General features: G+C 44.6%; 1 protein-coding gene across 1 annotated transcript in view; it reads left to right on the top strand.

Moving 5' to 3' along the window:
- LOC120054492 (acyl-CoA-binding domain-containing protein 6-like) overlaps positions 1 to 19,105 on the top strand; it is a 46,775-nt gene extending 27,670 nt beyond the window's left edge. Inside the window, exons 4-5 of the mRNA XM_039001917.1 lie at positions 16,525 to 16,555; positions 18,755 to 19,105. Coding sequence (XP_038857845.1) covers positions 16,525 to 16,555; positions 18,755 to 18,891 — 168 coding nt within the window. The 3' untranslated portion in view covers positions 18,892 to 19,105. The remainder of the gene's footprint in view (positions 1 to 16,524; positions 16,556 to 18,754) is intronic.
- Positions 19,106 to 19,789: the final 684 nt, after the last annotated feature.

Here is a 19,789-nt window from a genome sequence, read left to right as displayed (position 1 = left end):
ACACAATCATAAAAATAAAAGCTGCTGTCTCTTTACAAGACAATCATGGATACTCGGTCAAAAAAACACATGTACAATTCATGCTCTCCGTAACATAGAAAGAGCAATGACAGTGCAGACCTGCACTCCTGTGTTGAACGCCAAACAGACGTGTACAGTAGAATGTCATTATCGGTTCAGCCCATCAGTGCGCTGTATGTGCCCTGTGATCTGCTTCGATGGAATACAGTACCATAAAGAAAACAGACAGTACCATAGAGGACCCAGTATTTTGCAGCAGGTCTTCAGACGGGATCAGCCCGTTCTCCTCTGTCTTTATGGGACTCTGATTAGTGGCACCTGCTCATCATAATGCTATCTGCATATGAATGGCTGAGGGTTCAATCGATTCTCCCTTCACAAGTCCCACTGCAGGCCCTGGAGACACCTGAGCCTTTCTCCCCACTCTCTCCCTTCTCCCCAGCGCCATTGTCATTATAAAAGTCAGCTGCAGCTGCATGCATTGATCATAAATCATAATTGCATGTCCATTTTTCCCACTTGTTTAATGTGCCTGTCAGGGACAGTTGAGGGAGAGAGGGGGGGTGGGAGATGGAGAGAGGAAGGGGGGGTTAGAGTGAGATTTAGCTGCAATAGAGAATGGTGTTAAAGGATAAAAATCCCACAATGGCTTTCAGCACACCTACCATATGCCGTTGCCAGATTGCTGTGGTATGAAAACAAGAAAGCTTTTAGTGGCTGGCCATAGAGAGAACAAGCCCTGCCTGCTGCCTCATATGCTGCAGCAGGTTCTACAGATGGCAGTGGATTTGAGAGGGATTTTTCTCTACAGAATCTGTGTCTGGCTCATGTAGACACAAACCTACTTTGCTGTGATGGACTGGAAAGACCTTGTTCTGTAACCCTTTCAACCCCTATTCGTGTCTCTCTCTCATTTTGTCCATGTTTCTTATCTCTATTTCCATGTTTCTCTCTGTTTTATCGTCTCTTTCAGGGTCTTCACGTCTATCCGTCTTATTTCTCTCTCTGTCTGTCTGCGGACTCTTTCCCCCCCATGCTACTGGAAAGGGAAATTCCAGCACTCCCCTCCAAGGGTAATCTGATTGGCGCATCCTCCAGGGTTTTGGCTGCTACAAACAAATAGATAAACAGAGATGGACATATTGATACACTGTCACAAGCATACACACACACACACACACACACACACACACACACACTAAAAAGGCAGCCAGACAATAAGATGTAGACTGTAGTTGTTTGATTCACTTGTGCAGACCTATTCCAATAATGTTGCATTCCTCTCTCAATCTCCAAAAGGAATGATAGATTTGTGTAAGCAAAAGGTAGTTCTGCCATCACACAAATAGACCAATCAATTTTTATGGTGAACCTCCAAATCATATTGCCCTCTAGTATGTATTATATTACCCCCCCGCTTCTATCTGTTGTATGGACCCTGCTTTATTGAGCTGTATGCTGACATTCATCTTGGTATTTTTTGGTGACATTTAAAAATATATATATTGAGCTCTGATGTGCTTCTGTAATGGGATGGAAGGCTACATGGGAAACAGCTTCCTCCAACTAGGAAGTCTCCTCCTTTTTCCCAAAGCAAGACAATCCAATTTCCCCTGATTACCATCAAGCCCATCTTGGAGCATTAGTAAACGGTGAGAGGAGAGGAGGATGGGCCAGTGACCCCCCTCTAGTACCAGCTCCCAGACACACAGGTCCAGCCAGCCTCCACACTAGAGCCCAGTAAAGCCCAGAACCCCCACCTGCCCTAACATACATTTATTCAGCCACAGTGCACCAACCTGCAGCAAAGTGTTCTACCTCTGGATACCGCTGCCACATACTATGGGGCCTAGGCTACATACAGTATTTGCCTTCAAAGGTAACCTGGTGCTTTTGGTTTCATAATTTGACTGAAATGTACAGGCATGTTTTTAGTCTAAGTTAATATAATTTTTATACAGACTTAGTTTTGCAGTTGTTACTTCATTATGTTGTATACTTTTATATGCTGTTAATCTTAGTTTTTATATGCTATTATTCTGTATTATTTTATACGCTGTTCATCTGTGTTAATTGTGGTGTGTGTGTATGTGTATGTGTTGTGCATGAGCCAACTCGTGTGTGTTCCTGTCATACCCTGGAAGTGTCCCTGCACACACCGTGCTGTCCCAGCCCATCCGGGACTAACACCAGATTAGTGGGAGCAGATTAAGACCTAAACCCCTTACAGTTTAATTATTCCTGTATGTATTTGTGTGCGTCAAGGTCCCACTCACTGCCTCTACACTAAACATCTGCCACTCCTCTATTGTATAGGGCAATAGACCAACCATAGTGTGTGAGTGTGTGTGAGAGCGTCTGCGCGCTGACATGCATTTATTGTCCGGATATGCATCTGTCTGTTCAGCCAATTAGTTGTAAAGGCATTTGTACTTATTATGTGAATTTGATATTAATACTCACTTTGCACATCAAGTGGGATTAATACCCATTCATGATTTATTGCAGCTTTAGCTTAGTAAACCTAACACTCACATTGTACTGAATATTCAACGTTGTCATAGGGACAGACCATAAGAAAATACTGTATCCCTCTCGACCATTTATGGTTGAGGGCATTTGCATCAGTATTCTATCCATCTTGGGGGAATTGAACTCTCTAATGGAATCAGCAGGCCCCTGAAGTGGTGCTACTCAGGGCGAACAATAGGATCTCTGGGCTCGTTAGAGGGAGCCTTAACCAGGCAGTGTAGGAGATCTCCCCTCATGCTCTGGGATGGTTTAACAGTCTCTGACACTGGGTTGGTCTACTAATGGTTGTGCTCAGTGGTTAATGGCTAGGGCCAAGGGCTAAGAAATAGAGGATTTACTGATATTGAAAGTGAAACACTTTGTTTGTTGCTTTTCACATAAGGGTCCATATTGAATGAACCGACTTAAATGTTGGACGCAATTGAACCTGTACTTAAACCCATACATTTGTAGACATATAGTCAGGTCCAGAATTCTTGGCACCCTTGATAAAGATGAGAAAAAAATACTGTATAAAATAAATTATACAAATACTGAGCAACAGTATATTGTATGCAACAAAAAAATCGGAAAGTAATAAAAAAAAATCTCAAAGATGGGGGTCAACATTATTGGCAACATTATTGTCCATATTATGGCAAGAACAGCTCAAATAAGCAAAGAGAAACGACAATCCATCATTACTCAAAAACCTGTTTGGGATAGGGGGCAGCGTTTTCACGTTCGGATGAAAAGCGTGCCCAGAGTAAACTGCCTGCTACTCAGGCCCAGAAGCTAATATATGCATATTAGTAGATTTGGATAGAAAACACTCTGAAGTTTCTAAAACTGTTTGAATGATGTCTGTGAGTATAACAGAACTCAAATGGCAGGCGAAAACCTGAGAAAAATCCAACCAGGAAGTGGGATATCTGAGGTTTGTTGTTTTTCAACTCATTGCCTTTCCAAGATACAGTGTAAAGGGGGTCATATTGCACTTCCTAAGGCTTCCACTAGATGTCAACAGTCTTCAGAACCTTGTTTCAGGCTTTTACTGTGAAGGGGGAGCGAATAAGAGCTGTTTGACTAAGGGGTCTGGCAGAAGGCCATGAGCTAAATCATGCGCGCGGCGGTGAAAGCAAGCTCTGTTCCTTTCACTTTCTAAAGACAAAGGAATTGTCCGGTTGAAACATTATTGAAGATTTATTATAAAAACATCCTAAAGAATGATTCTATACATCGTTTGACATGTTTCTACGAACTGTAATATAACTTTTTGGACTTTTCGTCTGAACTTTCGCCTGGACTTGCCCGCGCCTTGTGAATTTCGATTGGTGAACTAAACGCGCTAACAAAAAGGAGGTATTTGAACATAAATTATGGACTTTATCGAACAAAACAAACATTTATTGTGGAACTGGGATTCCTGGGAGTGCATTTTGATGAAGATCATCAAAGGTAAGTGAATATTTATAACGCTAATTCTGACTTTTACTGACTCCACAACATGGCGGGTATCTGTATGGCTTGTTTTTGTGTCTGAGCGCTGTACTCAGATTATTGCATGGTGTGCTTTTTCCGTAAAGCTTTTTGGAAATCTGACACAGCGGTTGCATTAAGGAGAAGTATATCTTTAATTCTGTGCATAACACTTGTATCTTTTATCAAAGTTTATGATGAGTATTTCTGTAAATTGATGTGGTTCTCTGCAAATTTGTCATCAAGGCAAAGGGTGGCTATTTGAAGAATCTAAAATATATCAAGATTTGTTTAACACTTTTTTGGTTACATGATTCCTTATGTGTTATTTTATAGTTTTGATGTCTTCACTATTATTATTCTACAATGTAAAAAATTGTTACAATAATGAAAAACCCTTGAATAAGTAGGTGTGTCCAAACTTTTGACTGGTATTGTATGTGAATGGTGTATATAGACAGTATGGACAATATGTGAATAGAAAAGGTGTATACACCAGTAGCAGGTTATTTTCTAAATGTAATCCGTTAGTTACTAGTTACCTGTCCAAAATTGTAATCGGTCACGTAACTTTTGGCTTAACCAAACTCAGTAACGCAATCTGATTACATTAAGTTACTTTTAGATTACTTTCCTCTCAAGAGGCATTAGAAGAAGACAAAAATGTATGTTACCAATTGAATGACATCTATTGCAGGATAAATCAATGTTAAAGTTTACATAGCTGGCCAAATATGGATGTTCAATTTCACTTTATGGGTTGGTTATGTAAATTATATCTTTACATTAAAAAACATAATTCTTGATCTTTAAGAATACGACTTGGAAATATGGAAGTATAGATTAGCCAAATTGTTTTACCTGAGCATAACCCCAAAACGAAGGATTTATTAGCCAGCCCTACTCTGTTGTTTATGATTTTGTTGTCATGGAGGACTGATTGGGCTCATTGAGAGATATAAACTCTGCAAAAAAAGAAACATCCTCTCACTGTCAACATGGTTTATTTTCAGCAAACTTAGCATGTGTAAATATTTGTATGAACATAAGATTCAACAACTGAGACATAAACTGAACATGTTCCACAGACATGTCACGAACAGAAATTGAATAATGTGTTCCTGAACAAAGGGGGGGTCAAAATCAAAAGTAACACTGCATTAAGTACTGCAGTGCATCTCCTCCTCATGGACTGCACCAGATTTGCCAGTTCTTACTGTGAGATGTTACCCCACTCTTCCACCAAGGCACCAGCAAGTTCCCAGACATTTCTGGGGGGGGATGGCCCTAGCCCTCACCCTCCAATCCAACAGGTCCCAGAAGTGCTCAATGGGATTGAGATCCGGGCTCTTAGCTGGCCATGGCAGAACACTGACATTCCTGTCTTGCAGGAAATCACGCACAGAACGAGCAGTATGGCTGGTGGCATTGTCATGCTGGAGGGTCATGTCAGGATGAGCCTGCAGGAAGGGTACCACATGAGGGAAGAGGATGTCTTCCCTGTAACACACAGCGTTGAGATTGCCTGCAATGACAACAAGCTCAGTCTGATGATGCTATAACACACTGCCCCAGACCATGACGGACCCTTCATCTCCAAATCGATCCCGCTTCAGAGTACAGGCCTCGGTGTAACGCTCATTCCTTCGATGATTAACGCGAATCCGAGCATCACCCCTGGTGAGACAAAACCGCAACTCGTCAGTGAAGAGCACTTTTTGCCAGTCCTGTCTGGTCCAGCGACGGTGGGTTTGTGCCCATAGGCGACGTTGTTGCCGGTGATGTCTGGTGAGGACCTGCCTTACAACAGTCCTACAAGCCCTCAGTCCTACAAGCCCTCAGTCCAGCCTATTGCGGACAGTCTGAGCACTGATGGAGGGATTGTCCGTTCCTGGTGTAACTCGGGCAGTTGTTGTTGCCATCCTGTACCTGTCCCGCAGGTGTGATGTTCGGCTGTACCGATCCTGTGCAGGTGTTGTTACACGTGGTCTGCCACTGCGAGGACGATAAGCTGTCCGTCCTGTCTCCCTGTAGCGCTGTCTTAGGCGTTTCACAGTACGGACATTGCAATTTATTGCCCTGGCCACATCTGCAGTACTCATGCCTCCTTGCAGGATGCCTAAGGCACGTTCACGCAGATGAGCAGGGTCCCTGGGCATCTTTCGTTTTGGTGTTTTTCAGAGTCAGTAGAAAGGCCTCTTTAGTGTCCTAAGTTTTCGTAACTGTGACCTTAATTGCCTACCGTCTGTAAACTGTTAGTGTCTTAATGACCGTTCCACAGGTGCATGTTCGTTAATCGTTTATGGTTCATTGAACAAGCATTGGAAACAGTGTTTAAAACCTTTACAATGAAGATCTGTGCAGTTATTTTGATTTTTGCGAATTATCTTTGAAAGACAGGGTCCTGAAAAAGGGACGTTTCTTTTTTTGCTGAGTGTTTATATGCTGATTTTTAAAAAAATCCATAGGCCTAATGTACGGACACATGCTCAAACTAGCACATCCAAAAGTGGATGTAGCAAATACAGATTGCCCCTTTTAATTCTATCTAAAGTGTGTGAGTTTGAGTATGTGTCCATTAGGCCTATGGATTTTTTTTTTTTATCAGCATGAATTAGATTGAGCAATAAAAGCCTCAGTTTTATTCCATAGGCTGTGATCCTCACTGTGCAGCTGTTGCTAGAACACATTTTTCACTGGTTGTCCACTGGTTTCAAAAACAATGATTTATATGCTGCTTAAACTTCTTGAATTCAACCATTACTGGGTTCAAATACACATTAATATTTGAACAGCCATCCAGAACAACCACAATCCTTAGGCGCAAATAGCTAAATGAGATAGCAGCGGTGTGATTCACGTCAATGCGCTATGTAGATATCAATAATAAGTGATATTTGTATCTCCGTAGACTACACATCCTTACCTCCAAGCGTTTATTCAAGTTGGATAGTCTTTGGATGCCGACAGCGGTCACACCATTGGAAGACATAGCTTGGACTGTACCCTACAAAAGCCTATTCCTGCTCTTTTCCCGCGATCCATCAAGCACATTTGATGTGTCATCATAGTGGTCTCTGAATTATAGTCTGACTCGCTCACGTTGAACAAATTTAAACTTGCGCCTTTTTTCAATTCTAGTTTGAATGTCGTTGAGAAAACAGAAGTGTCAAAGATTTTTTTGTGCGAACATATTTTCTGAATTTAAAAGTAATCCTCGAAGTAATCTAGTTTTTCAAAAGTATCTGTAATCTGAGTACAATATTTTTGCTGGTAACGTAACGGATTACAGTTCGTTTTTTTGTAATCCATTACATATAATCCGTTACGCCACAAGCCTGACCAGTAGTTATATAGGGTGAGCCTTTACTAGAGTACAGTATCTTATAAAGTGGGTAAAAACAGTATGTAAACATTATTGGGAGTAGACCATATCAATCTTTCCAAATCATTGATATCCTTTGTCTGCTATTCTGAACTCCAGGCGGTGCTATTCAGATGACATGGAAGCTCTTTGGCCAATATTTTTTTGAAAAACAGGTTTTAAATGTTCATTTCTAGTGACTTTTGAGAGCTATACAGACACATATTAACTTACAAATGGGCAAATTTACAGGGGGGCCTTGCAGAGGGGCTGTGCCCTGGAGACCGTATGTGAATTGATTGCCCCCCATCTATCTTCAGAATTTGTTCTGTTAGGTGACCTAAACTGGTGACCTAAATTATCAAGGAACCCACCAGGGGAACCCACCATTATCAAGGAACCCACCAGGTACAACCCTAAATCTGTAAACATGGGCACCCTCATAGATATTATCCTGACCAACTTGCCCTCAAAATACACCTCTGCTGTTTTCAATCAGGATCTCAGCAATCACTGCCTTATTGCCTGTATCCGTTATGGGCCCACGATCAAACGACCTACCCTCATCGCCTGCAAGCACTCCCTAAAACACTTCTGCGAGCAGGCCTTTCTAATCGACCTGGCCCGGGTATCCTGGAAGGATATTGACCTCATCCCGTCAGTAGAGGATGCCTGGTTGTTCTTTAAAAGTAATTTTCTCACCATCTTAACTAAGCATGCCCCATTCAAAAAAAAGAACAGATATAGCCCTTGGTTCACTCCAGACCTGACTGCCCTCGACCAGCACAAAAACATCCTATGGCGTACTGCACTAGCATCGAATAGTCCCTGCGATATGCAACTTTTCAGGGAAGTCAGAAACCAATACACACAGTCAGTTAGGAAAGTAAAGGCTAGCTTTTTCAAACATAAATTTGCATCCTGTAGCTCTAACTCCAAAAAGTTTTGGGGCACTATAAAGTCCATGGAGAATAAGAGCACTTCCTCCCAGCTGCCCACTGCACTGAGGCTAGGAAACACTGTCACCACCGATAAATCCACGATAATCGAGAATTTCAATAAGCATTTCTCTACAGCTTTCCACCCGGCTACCCCAACCCTGGCCAACAATGTAATTCAGAGACTCACTGGGCACTCTAACTCACACGCTGACAGAGCTCAGTGAGAGTGGAAGATGGGATATTACTGGTGCCATGGACAGGCAGTTTGACTACCAACGAAACCAACTCACTGCTACTCTCCAGTGGCGCCTGCAACGTCATCACACTGAGGTCCCCAAGGACCTGTTTTTCTCCTCTGGTTAACACTGCAGACAGAGCTCTCTAAATGTGTTAAAATGTTGGATGACGTGTCTGTTGACATGGCCTCCATTAGGCACAACTCCTTGCACAGAGCTTCTCTGGTGTCCACTTCTGTTCAGACCACTGAGGGCCAAGCGGGCACCTCAGAACAGCCAAGACAAGGCCATGCTGCAGCCACACCTTGCTGGATGCATCCTGGTGTTCATTTTCATGGACTGATAACTCCCTCACCCTCTACTTCCGCAATCCCTCCTAGCTCTTTTGTTCATGGTGATTTGAGTAGACGTCATGTGGGGGGCGATGCCCATTAAATTGCAATTTCCCACCTTTGGGGAAAAGGATGAAGGTCCTGATCCGCTAATGTATCTGGAAAGATGTCGTGACTTTCTTGCCCTCAATCCCCTGGCTGGCGAAGAACTCCTTGCCACATTGAGGAATGTGTTGCATGGGACAGCTCGAGACTGGTGAGATGTGGCACGTCTCACCACTACCTCCTGGGCTGACTTTGAGGCCAAGTTTTCCTCTGCATTTCTGTCTGAGGACTACACCAATGAGCTGGCAGACAGAGTCAGGAATCGAGTGCAAAGAGAGAGAGGAAGAGGTCATTAAGTTGATCTTGAAGAACATCAACCCACTACTAGTCAGTCAACTCCAAGAAAGAGTCACCACTGTCGATGGATTGGTTCGACTGGGACAGCAGTTGGAGAAGGACAGAGAATGCCAACAGCAATATGAACAGAGAAAGAAACAGACACCCAAACAGTTACCCAAGCCAGACCATCAACAACAGCCAGAGTCTCCCACCAAGACCCCTCCCATGTTCTGTTAGAGATGTAGCCAATAGGGACATTCTTCAGCTACATGTCCAAGTCAGTATCAAGTAAACCCTTCCAGAAACCACAAATTACAACAGGCCAACACACCTAACTCCCTTCGCAGGAACGACCATCCTACTCTGGGTGCTTTGACCAGAGCTGAAACCCCAAGAGTCGCTGCCTACGCCCCCCCGTTGACATCCCCTTCCTTTCAGTTAATACCGCAACAACTGGTGTTACCCCTGTCCATAGGCCCGTGGACAGGTAGAGCCATCCTGGACACCGGGTCATCCTACACACTGCTCAATGAGAAACTGTGGAAGGAGGTTAAAGGTCCACAATACAACTTGAAGCCGTGGACAGAAGGTCCACTGTATCTGGCTGACGGTGAGGCTAAACGACCACTTGGATGGAGTGAGGTGGAGTTCCGCCTGTGTAACAGCTCCTATATGATTCCTTCAGTTATTCTACATAACAAGAACCTTGCTTTTCCTGTCGTGTTGGGAATTGATTTTGTGTACTTCAGTGGTGTCCAGATTAATATCGCACACAATTGCTACTGGTTTCCATACAAGCTACGAAGTTACATGATTGGGGTTCAAATGTGGCAGTCTTCTCTGCCGTGGCTCCTGTACCACTAACCCTTGATAATCCTTCTGATGATCTCCTTTTACAGGCTGTGAGAAGAGCTCAGCTGGAACAGCCAGAGGAGTTAAGGCTGTTGGAACAGCTGCATAATAACTCTGATGTATGTGCTTCAAAGGTGGGACGCACCGGGCTCCTGAAGCACAAAATATTCCTTACACAGGAAATGCCGATCAAGCAGAAGCCATATCGTTTGTCCCCAGCGAAGCTAATCATCCAAAAGGGACTCATTAATGATATGTTGATACAAGATCTAATTGAACGTTCCTCCTCTCACTGTTGTTCTCATCCCAAAAAAGACTGGTGGTCTTAGATTTTGTGTAAACTATGGGAAGACCAACAATGTTTCCCAGACTGATGCCTATCCTCTTCCCACCATCCAAGAGATCCTGGAGTCATTGTTTGGCGCTGTTGTGTTCACTACCCTTGACCTCAATAGTGGCTATTGGCAGGTTGAGATGGACCAGGAAAGAAAGGACAAGACTGCTTTTGTCTGTGCTGAGGTCATGTTTTCCTTTAAGGTGATGCCTTTTGGATTAAAGAATGCACCTGCCACTTTCCAAAGACTCATGGAGATTGCGTTAGGTGAGCTCAAAGGGAAGATCTGTCTAGTCTACCTGGACGATATAATTATCTACTCCCAGACCAGAGAACAACACTTTCAAGATCTTCAAGCAGTGTTGGACAAGCTAAGAGAATCTGGTCTGACATTGAACATGAAGAAGAGCAACTTCTGCCAAACCTCCCTGAAGTTCCTTGGCCATATTGTGTCTTTAGACGGCATTCATGTGGATCCTGAAAAGACCAAGGCTGTACAAGACTTCCCTGTCCCAACCACACTCAAGTTCCTTCAACGGTTCCTTGGGATGGCTGGATGGTACCATCGGTTTGTGTCGAACTTCTCCCAGGTGGTAGAACCACTTAACGCATTGAAGCGAAAAGGAGCGAAATTCCGATGGACGGCAGAGTGCCAGACCTCCTTTGAAACCCTGAAATGACACCTCGTCACGCCTCCAATTTTGGGTCATCCCAACTTTGACTGCCCTTTTGTTGTTTACACTGATGCAAGTGATGTTGGACTTGGTGCTGTCCGAGTCAAACAGACTGGACGTGGCAGTGAAGAAGTGCTAGCGTTCGCCAGTCGGACATTGAATGGAGCAGAACGGAACTACTCCACAACCGAGCAAGAGTGCCTTGCAGTTGTCTGGGCTTTGGAAAAGTGGAGGTACTACCTGGAGGGAAGACACTTCACTGTGGTCACTGACCATTCCTCCCTTGTGTGCGTGTTCAAGACCAACAAACCAAGTACCAGACTCATCAGATGGGCTCTACGGTTGCAAGAGTTCACCTTTTGCAGTAGAATACAGGAAAGGAAAATACAACACTTCCAGATGCCTTATCCAGAGCTCCTGCTGGTGGTAATGGTGGCCCTCATCTTCCATGTTCTACTGTCCTGTCTAGCAGTCGAGACTCACCCAAAACGCACTTTCCCTTCTCTGATGAGGCCATATGGAAAGCCCAACAGGATGATCCAGAAGTACAGGCTTTGTACCAGACTATCCTGGAAGATGGAGAAAAGATGGTCAATCCTACCACCAAGCCGACCATCATTGTAGACAAAGTCTACCGAGTTGTACAACTACCTCTCAGAACACTCTACCAAATGTACATACCTGAACCTCTACGCCTTCAACTGCTGCAACATTTCCATGAAGACCCATTAGCTGGTCATCTGGGCAGGTTCAAAACCTACAAGCGGTTGCAAGCATTACTGTACTGGCCACATCTGAGCATGGATGTGAAGTCACACATCTGAAACTGTCAGGTTTGTCAAATGTATAAACCAGAAGGTAGAAAGCCTGCTGGCAAGTTGCAGCAAACGGTGGTTACCCGACCTTGGGAATATTAGGAGTGGATTTGATGGGTCCATTTCCTAGAAGCTCCAATCAGAATGTGTACATGCTTGTTTTTGTTGATTACTATTCCAAGTGGTTGGAGCTCTTTGCTCTGCAACAGGCCACAGCAAGGACAGTCTCTAACATCCTCACGAAAGAGATCCTGACTCGCTGGGGAGTGCCTGATTACATCCTGTCTGATCGAGGTTCCCAATTCGTCTCTGATCTCTTTGAGGAGACCTGCCAAAGATGGAACCTGAGTCAGAAGTTGACCACGGCCTATCACCCACAGACCATCCTCACTGAGAGAGTTAATCAAACCTTGAAGACAATGGTTGCTGCCTATGTAGGGACCCAGCACAAACACTGGGATAAGCACCTTCACGGGTTTCGATTTGCCCTGAATTCGGCTGTGCAGGAGTCCACTGGAGTCACCCCTGCAGAGCTGAACTTGAGTCGTCCCCTCCGAGGACGCTTGGATACGATGCTACAGCCCCAGCAGCTTACTCCAGACGCTGCTTGCTATGACCAGGTAGTCCATCTCCATGAGTTGAGAGCTCTTGTCTCAAAGAACATGATCCAGGCTCACCTCAAGCAGAAGAGAAATTATGATAAGAAGAGACGAGACATGCAGTTCCAGGTTAGTGATCGGGTGTGGCTTCGCTCTCATCCTTACTCAAAAGCTGAACAATTCTTCTCGGCCAAGCTCGCTCCTAAATGGCAAGGACCATATAGGATTGTGGAGCAGATGGGCCATTTGAACTACCGAGTGGTGAAAGAGGACACAGGTGAAGATATGCGCGTTGTCCATGTCTCACGCCTTAAGGCCTGTTACCCCTCGGCTGAGGAATTGGAGGAGATTGAGCGCCGCAAGGTCCTGGATATCTTTGAAGAGGAAAGTGATGAGACTTTTCTCTGATTCCTAGACCCAGAAGTCTCACGCCTTAAGGCCTGTTACCCCTCAGCTGAGGAGCGTGAGCGCCACAAAGTCATGAATATTTTTGTAGAGGAAAATGATGAGACTTTTCTTGGTTTCCCAGACCAAGATGTGCCTTCTAGGGCAATGGTCGGCTTTTTCCAGGGGGGGGGGGGGGGGGGGGGGTGACGGCCCTGAATTTGTCTGAACGTCTCAGTACTTCTCCTTCCAATAGGGCGCTTCCCCTTTATTTCCCAATTAAATAGCCAGCATCAGCTGCGCAAAAGTGGGACTGTGATGGTGGTGCGAATGAGGATGTGTTCAACCCTCAGTTCCGAAGATTCTTTACTCTGTTTGTTTTGTTGTATTTAAAAGTGTGCTTTGTAGCCTAATAGCAAGTTTACCCAGGATCTGATCCACTCTTTGCTTACGTTGGACTACACATCTCCGTTGCTCTTCGTGGCCTTTCTCCGCTGGAGATCTGTTGGCGGATTGGATTGTCTGACTGACCGACTGACTACAACCTTTTTGTATATGGCATTTCATTTGTTTTGGTGTGATGTATACCGTGATGATTTATGTGGTCAGTTGTTGTTGAGGACTTATTGAGATTTGATACCCTTTAGGGTTGTGTGGTAAATGAGTTGATATTTTGATTGTATGATTGAGATTGGGTTTACGCTACACTTTTATGAACAGACAAACATTGCGTGACTAAGGTCACTTGACTTCCCTTAACTCCTTTACCTGGCTGGACTCTTTTAGGCCCGAGGTACGGGACTTTTCTGGAGGAACCAGAGCTCATTATTTGTTATATTATTATGTGTGTGTGATCATTTATGTTGGTAATACCACCCACGCAAAATTATACAGTTGTTTTGAAGTTATTTCCAATGTTTTAAGGGTTTATGAAAAGTGTATGTCCATCCTGACTTTTACATGAGTCCTTTGTATTGGTGTAGACTTGACGGACCAGATGGGACTCATTCCCTCCCAAACCAAAAGGAGAAATCAATATTTTCTCCTGGTAGGCACCACCAACCTGGCACCCCTTCAAACAATAACCTCAAGTCAAAACCGTTACAATTTGCACACACTGTATATATATTTGTCTATTGTGTTATTGACTGTACGTTTGTTTATCCCGCGTGTAACTCTGTGTTGTTTTTGTCGCACTGCTCTGCTTTGCTTTATCTTGGTCAGGTCACAGTTGTAAATGAGAACTTGTTCTCAACTGGCCTACCTGGTTAAATAAAGGTGGAATATATATATATATTTTTTAAAGGGGCACCTACACTGATACAGTCCAATCAGTCTAAGGGCCATGACCATTCATACTGTACTGAATACCAGTGTGACTTAATGTGGATATATTTAATTGAAAAAACATTTTGTACTCTTTCTCTGCTACTGTATGATTAATTTCCTTGTGTTTTACTCACTTCCCCTATGTCAGGTTATTACTACTGCAGGTTTACATACTGTATGGTTTAAAACTTAACGTCATATTTTCAACTTATAATACAGTTAGTATACTGTAATAATAAACAGCAACATACACAGTTAAAATCTGTTTAAAACTTTTTTCTAGGTAGGCTTGAAAGGTCCAACAGAAATTAATCAATCACCACTCTAAAATTAAATATAATCATGGCAGCCTCTCTCCTGCATGAAGTTAACACATACAATTCACCCTCTAGACTTACAATGCTATAATTTCATCAGAGATCATATGAACTCTGAACTTGGAGAGGCACTTTTCACTGTCTTATCTGTTTGTTTGTTGCCTTTCTCTCTCTGCCTGCCTGTCTGTCAGTGGGTATCATCATGGCTGCATCTCTCCTGCATGAAGTTAACACATGCAATAGACCCACTAGACCAGGGATGGGCAAATTTGATGGGGGTGGGGGCAACACAAAATCTGAACTCATCTGCTTACCCATATCCATACCCACACATGCAGTCAGAGCCAGCCCTAGCCTTTTGGGAGCCCTAAGTGAAATTTTGTTTGGTCTCCATTGAAGGTTGTGGGTCTTCCAGCAAGACACCGACCCCAAACGCACATAAAAAGCACCCTGGAATGATTCAAGAAGAGATGTTGGACTGTTCTGGAGTGGTCAGCGAAGAGTCGATTACATCCAAAACCTATAGCGAGATCTGAAAACAGCTGTTGGTGGAAGGCACCCCTTAAACATTGAAGAAATAGAGCAGGTTGCTGCTGAGAAGTGGGCCAAATTGACATTAGAAAGGTGCAGCAAACTCATTGATGGCTACAAGAAGCATTTTTTTGTTATTATATTTTCTGCAGTTATTTTGTCCAAAGGCTTTGCAACCAAGTACTACCTCTGGGGTGCCAATGTCATTTGTCTTTATTTTCTAAATAAAATTGGAAACTTAAGTTTACAGAAATAATATTGCTTCTGGAATGTTGAAAAACCAATAACAAGGTGTGAAGACCAAAAGTTTTTTTTATACATTTCAACTTATTTGAGAAGAAATAGGAATTGTCTTTATCAAGGGTGCCAATAATTCTTTACCTGACTGTATATTTCATGCTGCCTTGTATGATCGTTCTATCTTGTAAGGAGCAGAAAGGCTGTTCCTGCGGCTATGCTGGATGCTGATAGTCAGGTTTTGACAGCCTTAGACCTTACTAAAGAAACAGCCAGTTAGCTCAGTGACTGCAGGTATTCTAATTGTTCCCATCTGATCCTGCGGCTTGCTGGTGACAACAGTATTGCAGTTTGTCATCATTATGGGGTGAAAAGGCACGCTGGAGTGGTAATTAAGAGATGAATCCCCCTTGATGATGCGTGTCATACACTGTGTCAGTGTTACACCGACCCCCTCCCCGTCTCACTCCCGGCCTCATGCCTCCTACACATACAGTTCACAGGATTTACACCCCCGCTCCAGGACACAGACCACAGATACCACTTCAATTTGTCCCAAACGGTGGCCGTGCTCAGGGCAGATTGCTCCTTTGTACTAAGACCATTGTGTGACGGTACGGCCTCCGTGGGTAATGCATTTAGCACGTTCTCACCCCAGGACAATGACGAGAGACGCCCAGGCTTTGTCCCTCGACCCTGGCCGTGTCACCCTACCTCAGAGCCTGTTGAGCACGGAGGTCTGGCTTCTCTTCCTGGCCCATTGGCCACAGTGTGTTAACCTGTGGCAGGGACGGCTCAGGGGTAGCTACTGGGCTAATGCCATTGGTTCCACTGGCTCAGGTCGCTATAGAGTCTCTCCTAAGTTGAAAGGTTTAATTGTTCGCTCAGGTTGAGATCAATATTTAATCTTTTCACATAATCCCCTTTATGGTGAAATCATTGGGTTTTTGATTTAGTCAATAATACCATAGTTTTCTCAACTGCAAAGTTTGCAAGCCACAAGTAAGAACTTTACAACTGTCAAGGCTAAGGTTCTTTCATTTTTCTTTGACAAACAGAGCCATGGTTATTGTCTCTATGATAAAAATTGCTGTCCCTATTACTGTGTTATGGGTCTGCAAGTTAGACTTGTTTGTCTTTAGCTCTCCTCAGGTTTCTTAACATTTCTCACTCTCTTTTCGCAGGATGACGAGGGCCAGACAGCGCTACACTATGGTAAGGAGTTGTCATAAACCAAAGCTTCCAGATATCAGAGAATGTCATCTAGATTTCTGAGTGAATATGTGTATATAGGCTATGTTTGTGTATGAATGGTTGTTTGTCTGTACATGTACTGTAAATTGCATCTCTGTTTATGAGTGTGAACAATTGTATGGTGATGGATGGGAAAGCAGGCACCATCTGCTCTCTTGGCCCTGCATCTGTCTCACTCTCCCTCGCTCTTTCTCATCCCCCTCTCTTCTCCCTCTTTTACTGCTTTTTCTATCTAAGGTGCCTTTCATCCATCAGCGTCTCTTTCATCCCTCCCTCTTTCCATCTCTGTGTGTGTGTGTATGCTCATGTGCTCATGTGCTTGTGTGTGTTCATGTGCTTGTGTCTAATCTATGGTCTATGTGTGTGTGTCTGTGCGTATGGAGTGGCAAGGGTGTAATAATCACCAGGTCTCCCCAAGGAAATCAACAGTGCTCCTCAGACTCGCAATACCCCCTCCCATGGGCGGCCCCCATGTCCTCTGAGCGCTTGGTGTGTGTGTGGGGGGACACCATCTGGCCCCCGGCTGGGCTGGGTGACTACAGGGTGGGGACTGGGCACGTGGCTGGGCTGGGTGACTACAGGGTGGGGACTGGGCACATGGCTGGGCTGGGTGACTACAGGGTGGGGACTGGGCACGTGGCTGGGCTGGGTGACTACAGGTTGGGAACTGGGCACGTGGCTGGGCTGGGTGACTACAGGGTGGGGACTGGGCACGTGGCTGGGCTGGGTGACTACAGGGAGGGGACTGGCCACGTGGCTGGGCTGGGTGACTACAGGGTGGGGACTGGGCACGTGGCTGGGCTGGGTGACTACAGGGTGGGGACTGGGCACGTGGCTGGGCTGGGTGACTACAGGTGGGAACTGGGCACGTGGCTGGGCTGGGTGACTACAGGTGGGGACTGGGCACGTGGCTGGGCTGGGTGACTACAGGTGGGGACTGGGCACGTGGCTGGGCTGGGTGACTACAGGTGGGGACTGGGCACGTGGCTGGCGTACAGTAGGCCACATGCCACTGGGGACCCAGGCAGGGACAGGAGGATGGGGCTTAAAAAATGACTAATAAACATAAGCGATGAACTCTTGGAGACAAATAGCAGAGAATGAAAATTCATTTCCACCTCTCTTTGCACAGGGCCACAGTGGCTGGCAAATGATTAATGAAGGGTTTACTGCACACTATAAATTCTTCTCCTTCTCAACGACTCCCGGGGGGAAGAGGGTTTTTACAGGCCAAGGTCCCACACGGCGCACGCAGCCCCCCCAAAAATATATACAATATAGAAGAATAAAAAATGATTGAACCTGACATAACCAAGGCTGGGTTTTTTTTCTCCCTGCTGAGAACGGGTGACACTTTAGCCACCTCTGGGCTGGAGGATAAAAGGGCCTGCTGTCAATCAGCTGTTCCTGCTGACATCAGCCCATCACACAAGAGCAGGAGGGCTCTCTTTTTAAGAGGAGAGAGCGATTGACACTGGCGGAGAAAAGCACTCTGAGCACAGAGGAATCTAGGTGCATCAGCGCTGTGACTCGCTAACTGAGTTAAGAAAATGCAAGCCCTATCCTCATATCGTAGCCTAGCCTGTGAGTCCTTTTAGTGGGACACAAATTGCCAATCGGGCACAAATTGAGTGTTTCAGCCAACCACAGGTTCAGGGAAATGTCAATGGGCCTCCATATGAGCTTTTCATTGACTCCTGCACTCAGGTTAAAAAAGGAATATAAACACCAATGCTTAGAGACTGTGTTTAGACATAGTTGTGTGCATCATGTCTCCTCAGGTGACCTTGGAGATATTTAAAGGTGATCCTATCCTTTTCTATTAGTAATTTGGGTACTGTAAGATATACAGATAAGTGTGTATTAAAGTTGCTGTCAGAACAATGAGATTTACTATGTCCTGTCTTGTCATACCACCCAGAATGATATATGGAAATGGCTGCTTTCATGGCATGTTACCTGTGTAGTCAATCCTGGATCCTTTTACCTCTGAAGTGCATCACAATGATATCGCTTTCCTCTCTCTCCACCCTCTCTCTCTCTCTCGTTCTCTCTCACCCTGCTGTGCCCCCCCCCCCCCCCCCACACTCTCTCCTTCTGTTCTCGCTCCCTGATCTGTTATTCTGCCCCCCCCCCCCCCTCTCCCGCTCTGTCCTGCAGCGTCTGCGTGTGAGTTTGCTGACATAGTGGAACTGCTTCTAAAGGCTGGGGCAGACCCTTCCATGAAAGACCAGGAGGTCACTGAATCCAGCACCATCTCCTCACTGCTGCGCCAGTACACCGCCCCCAAGGGCTAGGCCCAGCTTCGCCATCCCCTCCCCTCCAGCCTGTGCCCACCCCACCCTAGACCTAGCATCCAGCTCTCTCAGTAATGGTCATCCCACTCTGAAAGTGCAACCCACCACTTCATCATCTCTCATGTCCCATTCCAAGGAATGCATCCATCATCATCGAGTTTCTCTCTGACTTTTTCAGACCACCTCCTTTGATGACACGACAGTCATGTTTGCACTTCGGATTTTGTGTTACCTTCACTTGTCTTGTGTTTCCTGATTATTATTATTATTTTTTTAAGACATTTGGAGAGCTTATGTATATTGGTAAAAAATAAAAAATATAACTTCTAAAGAAGTTTACCTATTATTACCTATCTAGTCTGACTGCTTATTTAGCATTTTTCGTTGGTATCATCCTTGCATATATAGAACTGGACAAGAAAAATACAAATTTAACCTATATTTGTCCAAAAATTAACTTAGAATATGCAATTTTATATTCAGATGGAGCATGGAGAAATCTAGGTAGAAGTTTTTCCATGATAACTAACGTAACCATAGCAGCACACAGATCAAATTGCCTGGCCAGGCCTCTTCATTTGAGTGAACCCTTTGTCCACTGAGCACATTCTGTCTCCCTTGGCCCACCCCACATACCCACACCCTCTATTATGTCACTTAAGATATATTTGGATGTTCTCCAAATAGCCAACACATGGGCTGCCTCCAAATCTGCTTTAGTTTTTCGTAAGCTCTTCTGATCAGAGCAGTCTCTTTGGCACCCCCTCCCTCCCACCTGATGAGAATACTAAATCTGGAATCTCAGCTCTTAACCACAGCTTGATAAAGAAGCTAATGCACATTTGAACAAACAATGGGGACATGCTGTAATCCCTCTCTCTGAACGCGAGGCATTAAA

This window comes from Salvelinus namaycush, chromosome 10 (assembly GCF_016432855.1).
Source record: "Salvelinus namaycush isolate Seneca chromosome 10, SaNama_1.0, whole genome shotgun sequence".
Classification (NCBI taxonomy): Eukaryota; Metazoa; Chordata; class Actinopteri; order Salmoniformes; family Salmonidae; genus Salvelinus; species Salvelinus namaycush.
This window is presented reverse-complemented; position numbering and strand designations above follow the sequence as displayed.